Consider the following 10955-nt stretch of genomic DNA (forward strand, 5'->3'; position numbering starts at 1 on the left):
GGCTAGCGCTCTACCACTATGAGCCACAGCGCCACTTCCGGCTTTTTTCTTTTTGCTTATGTGGTGCTGAGGAATCGAACCCAGGGCCTCGAGCATGCAAGGCAAGTGCTCTACCACTGAGCCACCTTCCCAGCCCCAATCCCCTAACCTTGATTAGAGAGATATCATATATTTCTTTTAATTTTATATTTATTGTTCATTTTATCATTGTGTTATATATATAATAAAATTTACACTAAACACATGCATAAATTCGTATACGTACATACATTATAAATCACCTTAAAGGAAACCCTGAATTTAAAAATAAGGTACTATCAGGGCTGGGAAGGTGACCTCAGTGGTAGAATACTTGCCTTGCATGCATGAGGCCCTGGGTGACATAGAATTTTAGAGACATATTATTAAAATACTTCAGATGGCACTATGAAAATTAACTAAAAGATGTAAATACAATATGTGAAGTACATATTTCAAAAAGCTCTATGATTATTTTAAAATGTTTTTACCAAATGTATAATGTTTTAAATAGTATCTTGACACACACATGTAAGATGACTTACACATTTCTAATGAAATAAAGCCACAAAGAAAGAAGGCTTGCAGTAAAATGCTTTTGAGTGACATAATTCAGAAAACAGTAAACAAATTAACTTGTTTTCATCATGTAGTATCATTAATTACACATACAACGCAAACTATCTCATTCATACAAGTGCATGTAGTTTGTGGAAACATTTTATTAGAAAGTGAAGCAGAGATGTGACAACTTTCCTAAAGCCATACTGGAACTTATAGAGAATGACATCCAAATCCTCTAACTCAGTTTAAAGTATCAGTTATTGTATCATGTTGTTTCTTTGTCTATAGAAAAAATAGTGTTAGGAGGGCAAATAATCCAACTATTCTTGTAGATTATTTTTTACAAAACACCTGGGAAGCAGGTAGGTCCAGAGCAAATGAGACATTTAAAAAGTTATCAAGTGTTATTTTCAAGGGACTAATAACATGAAATCTCTCTAAATCAGAAATACCTGTGAATATGGCAAGTCATAAGACATGAGGTTGGGCAAGCTTTCCCAATGACGAAGAAGATCGTAGATGGAAAGAAAGAAGTTCATTTGGTCTTTTAAACTTTTCTAAAAGCCCAACTAAAAATCATAAAGCTGCAATGAAACCTCTGCCTAGATCTTCAAAGACAAAGATTATAACAAGTTAGTTCAGTTAACAGTTTGGCATGTGATATGTAGCATTGTACTCAGTATTGTGCCAAGATCTTACAGTGCTGATGACAAACTTCCATTCACATATTCTGCTCCCAGCACAGTAACTTAAAACAGAGTGATTAGAGTGATTATTATTGTTCATTTTAAGCATTATTTTCAGAATGTATTTCTGTAATCCTGTATTTCAACTTACATGAATATCATGTGCTATTGTTTATACTTTTCAGAAACATTCTCAGTAATTTAGGGGCAAATGGGTAGATTTAATTTCTTTTCAGCTAAACAAAGAGGAGGAATATTAATAACCTTTCTATAGGGAACAGGTGGAATATATGCCAACAGATCAACATTTCCTGTCTTGGTATAAAGGAAAAGGATACTTTTGTACACAAAAGTGTCCACTGCAAAAACCAGGCAAGTACAGGGGAGATTAAAGATAGTTGAAAAAATAATTACAAAGAGATGAGAGATGTTACTCCAGTTAAACTATCTTCATAAACAATAGTTCCTGTGTAACTTCTCTATAAACAAAATAGGAAGAAGGGGAGTAAAAGCCAAGCCAAAGCCATAAACCTTCCCTACAGTTTTAGCACAAAGATAAAAACAAAAACAAAAAACAAAACAAGTGATTATCTAACCAAGTAAAGAAGCCTGAGGACCTGAGCTGTGTGAGAATATAGAATCTAATTTATTTTCCATCTGTATAGAAACAGAAGTGCTTCAGATTATAGGTTTTCTGGCTAAAGATTGATTTCCTATTTCTATCCATGCACCCCTAACTTTTAGGAGGTATGGAAATTTTGTGAAGACATAAATAGACAGCCAAAGCATATTGGTACTGAATTTCTTTTTTAACTCAGGTATGTTTAAACTACAGACCTCAGTGTAAATATTTACCAGCAATGATAAGAGTTCAGCGGTAGGGCAGAGCTGGCAGCTGAGAGGGAAGAAGCAAATCATGCTTCCTGACTGTTCAGTCTTTTTTTTTTTTTTCTGGCTGCACAATGCCTCTAAACTCACGTCCCACATGAGTTCCCCATTTTGTCAGGTCTTGAAAGAGCTTACAAGAGTTTATCACACAGTTTCCTATTATATCCCAGATTTGTTTTATATGGTTTTGCTGACTGCATATGTAGTATCATTTGCACAATAACAAACTGCTAAACACCAGGTGTTCTCATGTAGTGCATTGTTAATATTTAGAAGTCTGTCTCAAAGATTAGTGGAAATGGGGAGAATATAGGGTCAGAAGCAAAACAGTTTAGCTCAGCCAAACAATTTATGTTCTGGTTAGCATACAGTAGAATAGGGTAAAGAACTCCTTTGGAAAGCACAGAGAATGCCTAATTGTCTGACTCAAGAGGAAGGCCTTGGAGTTCTCTAGCTAAGTCAGGTTTTATGGTGAGGTCTTATGTTTAAGGCAATAAGATGAGGGAAGGGATCTGGGAGCCTACTGATAAAAGAGGGTGTAGAGAAATGCCTGTTCAGGGAAAGGACAATAGCTTTTTCCTCTTACTTCTATGTTTCAAGGCCAGCACTGGAGGCTCATGCTTGTAAGCCTAGCTACTCAGGAGATCTGAGATCCGAGCATAAGGCCCAAAGCCAAGCCTAGCCTGTATCACCAAAAAACTGGAAGTGGCTCTGTGGCTCAAAGTGGTAGAACTCTAGCCTTGAGCAAAAATCTCAGCACCTTGGCCCTGAGTTCAAACCCCACATGACCCCCGCCCCCAACAAACACACCCCACAAAGAGTTTCACTGAGTCAATGCACTGGAGTCTACCACGAGGCTTGAGCATTGAGTTTAATAAATATGAGTGATTCCAAGTCACATGACTACTTAAGATCAGTCAGAGTGAATATCCCAATATTTGCTCCAACTTTCTCCAGGATTTCTTTCTCAAGAGCCTTTGCCCAGTAGGCAATAGGGCTGGAGCAGAAGAAAGAAATACTAGTAATTCAAAAAGAAATTAGATTTTTATCTAAGCTTCAGTTCTCTCCCTCCAGGGTTTCCTTTAGATAGGATGTGGACATTAATTTCGGTCAGAACCATTTGGGTTACAGGGCATAGCTCTCCACTTTTTCCTTTGTCTTTATTTTGGTCAGAAGCTTGGGCTCCGTCTAAAATAAAACTACAAGAGAGATACCTAGAGATGCTCACGCAGGCACCTAGGAAACCAGCTACAGCTCTGCTACCACCAACAGCGAAGATTCAAAACTGAACTATGTGACTACGTGGAAACCTGCGCTGAGTTCATATATTTGTTTATCTGGCTCACATCGCGTTATGTAGAAGTTGTGACTCCTCAATGAGAAAAAGTTCTCTCTCTCTCTCTCTCTCTCTCTCTCTCTCTCTCTCTCTCTCTCTCTCTCTCTCTCTCTCTCTCTCTCTCTCTCTCTCTCTCTCTCTCTCTCTCTCTCTCTCTCTCTCTCTCTCTCTCTCTCTCTCTCTCTCTCTCTCTCTCTGCGGTGCAAACATTCTCTGGGCAGTAAATCAGGTTGTATTTGTTTTTTTTGTTTTGAGTGGATCTGGGCGGGGGGAGGGTGTACCTCACTTGTGATTGCTCTGTGAAGCCGACTTCCTTCTTCTTTTCCCTCCCCTCAGTCGGATACAAATATGGGCTTATCCATTCATTTTAACGCTCCCTTAGTAGCAACCTGTAGACCAGCAATCTGACTTGGTGTGGCCAGAAGACAGGCTGGTAGGCACCGGCTCCAGTGCTCAGAGCAGGACCAGGTGGCGCGGGATGGCAGTCTTCCCTGGCTAGTCCTAGATTCTGCTCTGTGGGCGCGGGAGGTGTGGGGTCTGGAGGTACCGGGGCAGGAAACCTTCAATGCGCCTTTCTGTCCCCGCCTCACTATTCAGTCCGGCTTAGTGCCAGTCCTTAATTTGAAGAGCCGGAGACTATTGGCTGAAGTTCCCCAGTGATTTGCATGAGCGGAGAGGGAGTGTCTTCTGCCACCCTCCCCTCTGGAGCGCGCTGACTGCAGCCTTCCCGGGAATGCGCGGCCCAGGCAATGCGCGCAGCAGCTCTCCGGCCCTGGCAGTGAGCTGGCGCCCGGCGACCTGGCACCCGCGCCTGGATATGGGGCGCCTAAGTCGTCCCAGCAGCAGCAGCAGCAGCCGCAGCAGCCGCAGCAGCCGCAGCAGCAGCAGCAGCAGCCGCAGCAGCCACAGGAACCTGCCGGTAAGGATCCAAGAGTCCTGCATCCCAGACAAGTTGCGGTACTCGGAGGAGGCAGTTTCCCGAAGGGGTCTTCAAAGCTTTCCTTTTCATTCAAACTTCACCGGAGGACGGGGGTGGGGGTGGGGCGGAAGGAGTTTGGGGTGATGTGTTTAGATTTTCGCGGGGAAGAGCCAAGTCTTTGGGTCGCGTGGGGAAGTTTCTGAAGCAGAAAAGCAGTCAGATGAGGGGGGGGCGGGGGGGCGGGGGGAGGGTTGCGGAGGGTGCGCACCATCCGCTGTAGATTCTGGGCATCTGAGAAGATGGTTACCCCGCTGCTGGCGTCTGCCTAGTGACAAATTTGTTTTGAACATAACAATTTCCCGCGTGGACTTCATTTCCCCCCAAGGAAGAGGAGGGTGGGTGGGGTGAGGGTAGGCTCGGCTGGAAGGTAGAGATCCAGACTTGGATTCGATCTCATGCTAAAAGGAAAAGCACTTTTTTTTTCTTTTTCCTCCCCCCCCCCGACCTAAAAACGTTGGGTGGTGTATATAGCAGGTGAGAAGGTTGCTGAGGGTCTCGGGTCATTACTGCTGCTGTAATAGTCCACACGATTATTGCTATTGCTGTTATTCCTAATGCTTTAAGAAATGGTCGGTACTCTTAGAAAGGGATGTGACATAATTTACATCATTTGTGTTCGGGGACCTTAACAGCTGAATTATTCACATGAGAAATAAATCGCCCACCTGGTCTGTCTGGGACCCTCGCATTTGCCCCATAACCTATAGAGGTTTCCCTGTCGGATGGCAGGACGTGGAGATCCAAGGAGGTTAAGAGGGGTTGGCAGGGGGTCGGGGGGAAGGGGTGGGTCGAATAGAAAACGTACTGAGAAATACACGTTCAAGTTTTGGGAACTGGGTTGCTCCCAAGCCTTTCCTTCCAGCAAGGGTTTTGTTTGTTTGTTTGTTCTGTTTTTTGCGGGGTTTTTTGCCTTTACCCCATCCCCACCCCCTTTTCCCACGCCGGGGGCCCTGATATCTAACTCGGATCGATCTCGGTATTTCCTCACGTGTATGATGAATCCTCTCCCTTCCCTTCACTCCAGCATGTGCTTCTATTTTTCCTCTTCGTGGGACCCTTCACCTGCCTGGCGAGTTACAGCCGGGCCACAGAGCTCCTGTACAGCCTGAACGAGGGACTACCCGCCGGGGTGCTGATTGGCAGCCTGGCTGAGGACTTGCGGCTGGTGCCCAGGGCTGCGGGGAGAGCGGAGCCACAGCAGGAGCAGCCACCGGAGCGCGCTGGTGCGCAGTGGAACCCGCCTCTCTCTTTCAGCCTGGCTTCCGGAGGCCTGAGTGGCCAGTATGTGACCCTGGACAACAGATCTGGGGAGCTGCACACTTCTACCCAGGAGATCGACCGAGAGGCCCTGTGTGTGGACGAGGGTGGAGCAGCTGCCTGGGGCAGCAGCATTGCCATCTCTTCCTCCCCTTCCTCTGATTCTTGCCTTTTGCTTCTGGATGTGTTGGTCCTGCCTCAAGAATACTTCAGGTTCGTGAAGGTGAAAATTGCCATCAGAGACATCAATGACAATGCTCCGCAGTTCCCTGTTTCCCAGATCCTGGTGTGGGTTCCAGAAAATGCACCTGTCAATACCCGGCTGGCCATAGAGCACCCTGCTGTGGACCCTGATATAGGCATTAATGGAGTGCAGACCTATCGCTTACTGGACTACCATGGCATGTTTACCCTGGACGTGGAGGAGAATGAGAATGGGGAGCGCACTCCTTACTTAATTGTCATGGGTGCTCTGGACAGGGAAAAGCAGGACGAGTACATAAGCATCATCATAGCAGAGGATGGTGGGTCTCCGCCACTGTTGGGAAGTGCCACCCTGACAATTGGCATAAGTGACATAAATGACAATTGTCCTCTCTTCGTAGATTCACAAATCAATGTCACTGTATATGGGAATGCTACAGTGGGCACCCCGATCGCAGTTGTGCAGGCTGTGGATAGAGACTTAGGAACAAATGCCCAGATCACTTATACTTACAGCCAGAAAGTCCCACAGGCATCCAGGGATTTATTCCATCTCGATGAAACGACTGGAGTCATTACACTTTTCAGCAAGATCGGAGGAAGTGTTTTACAAATGCACAAGCTCACCGTCCTCGCCAACGGGCCAGGCTGCATCCCTGCTGTGATCACTGCCCTGGTGTCTATTATCAAAGTCATTTTCAGACCACCCGAAATTGTCCCACGTTACATAGCGAACGAGATCGACGGTGTGGTTTATCTGAAAGAACTGGAACCCGTGAACACCCCTATTGCATTCTTCACCATCCGAGATCCAGAAGGTAAATACAAGATTAACTGCTACCTAGAGGGTGATGGGCCATTTAGGTTATCACCCTACAAACCGTACAGTAATGAATATTTGCTAGAGACTACCAAACCTATGGACTACGAGCTACAGCAGTTCTATGAAATAGCTGTTGTGGCCTGGAACTCAGAGGGATTTCACGTCAAAAGAATCATTAAAGTACAACTTTTAGATGATAATGATAATGCACCTGTTTTCCTTCAGCCCTTGATTGAACTAACCATTGAAGAAAACAATGCACCCAATGCCTTTTTGACTAAGCTGTATGCCACTGATGCTGACAGTGGAGAGAGAGGCCAAGTTTCCTATTTCCTGGGACCCGACGCTCCTTCCTATTTTTCCTTAGACAGTGTCACAGGGGTTCTGACTGTCTCAACTCAGCTGGACAGGGAAGAGAAAGAAAAATACAGGTACACAGTCAGAGCCGTGGACTGTGGGAAGCCACCGAGAGAATCGGTGGCCACTGTGGCTCTCACCGTGCTGGATAAAAATGACAACAGCCCTAGGTTCATCAACAAGGACTTCAGCTTTTTTGTGCCCGAAAACTTCCCAGGCTATGGAGAGATCGGCATCATAAGTGTCACTGATGCAGATGCTGGGCAAAATGGATGGGTTGCCCTTTCAGTGGTGAACCAGAGTGACATTTTTGTTATCGACACAGGAAAGGGCATGTTGAGAGCTAAAGTGTCTTTGGACCGAGAGCAGCAAAGCTCCTATACTTTGTGGGTCGAAGCTGTGGATGGGGGTGAGCCTGCCCTTTCTTCTACCACAAAAATCACAATTCTCCTTCTTGATATCAATGACAACCCCCCTCTGGTTTTATTTCCTCAGTCTAATATGTCTTATCTGCTGGTACTGCCTTCCACTCTCCCTGGCTCCCCAATTACAGAGGTCTATGCTGTGGACAAAGACACAGGCATGAATGCTGTGATAGCTTACAGCATCATAGGGAGGAGAGGCCCTAGACCAGAGTCCTTTAGGATTGACCCCAAAACAGGCAACATAACATTGGAAGAGGCATTGCTACAGACAGATTATGGACTGCATCGCTTACTGGTCAAAGTGAGTGACCATGGTTATCCTGAACCTCTCCATTCCACCGTCATGGTGAACCTGTTTGTCAATGACACTGTCAGCAATGAGAGCTACATCGAAAGTCTTTTAAGGAAAGAACCAGAGATTAACATAGAAGAGAAGGAACCACAGATCTCAATAGAACCCACCCACAGGAAGGTTGAGTCTGCATCCTGTGTGCCTACCTTAGTAGCTCTGTCTGTCATAAGCTTGGGTTCCATTACACTGGTAACAGGGATGGGCATATATATCTGCTTGAGGAAAGGGAAAAAACATCACAGGAAAGATGACAATTTGGAAGTACAGATTCCACTGAAAGGAAAAATCGACTTGCATATGAGAGAGAGGAAACCGATGGATATTTCCAATATTTGATATTTTGTTCTGGAATAACAGAAATGTTTTAACTGACTTGGGACAGGTTTTGACACTTGAATATGAGTGTCTCTGGCAGTTCCAATGAAGGACCACTAATTTATAACTTGTAATATGTTGTAAATAGCTCTTTACAGGTTTTTAAATTCAAATTCAGAGGTTATAAAATGTGTACAGCATTTTTAAATGAAAAAAGATACTAACAGCTATAAAAATGTTATTTATATATCTAAAAAGTTTGGAACTGATTTTCGGCTTTCATACACCAAGCTGATTGGTAAAACCTGGGAGTCAGGTAAGAAAATGGTATTTTTGTTGTTGTTGTTCTTCTAAAATTTCCTTTGACCACAAGAGGGCATCAGCTGCTCCTTTGCAGGGAACTGTGAGGTATTGTACATGAAAGTTGTACATGAGATTAATGAGAGAGTATATTTTAAATATATTGTTTCTAACACTAAATAAATACGAAATTAAAGCAATTTGAATGTTCCCCTATTTAAATACATAAGAAATAAAAGAAATATACTTATCCACAGAAAGTCTATTACCTCACAGGTATATCATTAGTAGTTTGAAGGTGGAGGCTTTGAGTAAGTATATCAACATTGCCATGTGCTATAAATATGACCTGCTGAAGAGCGTTTTACTTCCTGTGTACACAATTTGCTTTCTGTTTGCTTCACCATTGCACTTGTTATAATTACAGGGGGGAAAATCTATGTATTCTTACAGAAAATGTAACTAGAAATAATGCCCCAGAAAAACAACTGAAACAAATAAACACCTCGATCCATAGATGATTTAGTTGCTCTTTCAGTGTCTATGAAGTTTTAGTGCATTCACAACTTGTCAGTTGCACTTTGTACTTGGGATGTGATTTGATTTTTATATACTTAAACATCCCTCTCATGAGAAAAGTAAAAGTCCCATTAAAATCATTCTAGAAGCTAATGTGCACTTCGGGTTCTTTCAGTTGGGCATTTTATGTAGAATTTATATTTCCTTTTTGTTGTTGTTTCGATTTGTTGGCTACCATTTCTGCCTTCCCCTCCACCATCTCCCCCTGGGCTTTGGATTCCGTCCAAGAGTTTATTTGTAAGCCCCAAAACAAATTCCTCTGGTAATTTTGCTTTAACTGAGTTGTTGCTTTTTTTCTTCAGTATAGCAAGCTGTCTTCTCAGTTATTTATCAATTTTACTTCGTTATCTGAGCTGGAATTTTATTTTATATTGAGAGCTATAGCAAAATTATATGTGTAAGCAAAGAACCTATTAGCTTAACCTGGGTTATTTTACTCCCTGCCATCTTATGTCTGTAATGTACCAAACGTGTTTATATGTCTGCAAATTAAAGGTATCTATTTTCATAATTTCTTTCTCATTTTTACCATTTTATATTTGAACATGGTTCTTTCACTGAAGTGCCTGATACTGATATATCTTTGGATGAAATGGATAAAATGTAGAATTCTGCTATGCTAAAGATTATATTAAACTAAACTTTCATTACTCTACGGGATATTACTGAGGATGCATGTAGTTGCAGATATACAGTAAAAGAGAGTATCTTTAGGTATTTAAATTCAGATGAAAAATTTCACACATGAATGTGTATAAGCATATTAGTAAATTGTTGGCTTAATATTAGTTATAAACTTTTAAGGTACCACATTCTTAGAGAAAATCCCTAGTTAGCTGTGTGTCAGTAGCTTACCATGATTTTTAAGGAAAAAAATACAAAGCAAAACAGAGAATGGAATGCAAATATCTTGGATTTTTGTTGGTTTATTTTCCTTCCAATTTGTTAATATGAATAAGGGAAATAGCAAACATTCAAGACAACAGTGTTGGCTGTAAAAAACAATTTTTTTCTTGTAAGATCTTTGTATGTGAGAGACATTTGAGCTAAGAGAGTATAAGAGCATTTAACTCCCAAAAGTTGTCTTCCATGGTTGATAGCAGTGGAAGAAACCATTCTTTCCTAGTCATATCTTCTGCACATTTCTGTTTACAAAAAGAAACCTCGTAAGATGCACATTGTACTATCAATAAAACCTCAATCCTCTATAAGTTCAATAACTTCTACTATTAGTAGAATTTTTTAAAATCTATTCATTTTTAAATCACAAGAAAGTTCCTGCATTTGGGGGCATGGACTTCATATCCAGGCTGAGAAATGTTTCTAACCTTCACAAAAAGACATACGTCTGAATAACTTCTTGAGGTAGGATTTCCTTTACAAAAGCAGCTTATTTACATTAAAAATATTAATGGCAGGGAAAGCTAACTTAATTTAAGCTCAAAGATAAAAGGCTCTTTTTCCTAACACCTTGTGCTAGAAGACTTGCCAAAATGTATGCTAATCGTGTCAGTGTTGTTAGTGGAGCTGGCACAAAATAAATGTTCCATTCATTAAAGATCCTAATATCCATTTAACAGTTTAAGTACCAGTAAGTTCTCCTTGCCCAATTTAATGAAGAAGAGCTCTGATCTTGTATTATTATCAAGTACACCCTAATATTATAGAGAAACTTGTTCATTAATTTGAACTGAGAAATTTAAAACCAACAAAGAAATTCAGCTACTGGGAGAAAAAAATATATTGTTTCTTATTGTGTGACTCTTTAAAGTATATTTCCTGAACTTATTTTGCTTTTACAAGTTATACTTGGTATTTTTGCTTTTAGTAATAGAAATTGAGAGGGTTAATTTTAAAAACACTTTTCTTAAA

General features: G+C 41.9%; 1 protein-coding gene across 1 annotated transcript; it reads left to right on the forward strand.

Annotated features, from left to right (window-relative positions):
- Positions 1-4225: 4225 nt before the first annotated feature.
- On the forward strand, positions 4226-9573 carry Pcdh20 (protocadherin 20). Its single transcript, XM_070003310.1, has 2 exons — positions 4226-4411; positions 5496-9573. Exons 1-2 carry the CDS (start codon positions 4226-4228, stop codon positions 8223-8225), a joined length of 2916 nt encoding a protein of 971 aa, XP_069859411.1. The 3' UTR covers positions 8226-9573.
- Positions 9574-10955: the final 1382 nt, after the last annotated feature.

The sequence above is a fragment of the Dipodomys merriami genome, unplaced genomic scaffold (assembly GCF_024711535.1).
Source record: "Dipodomys merriami isolate MVZ:Mamm:240054 unplaced genomic scaffold, mDipMer1.0.p SCAF_6, whole genome shotgun sequence".
Classification (NCBI taxonomy): domain Eukaryota; kingdom Metazoa; phylum Chordata; class Mammalia; order Rodentia; family Heteromyidae; genus Dipodomys; species Dipodomys merriami.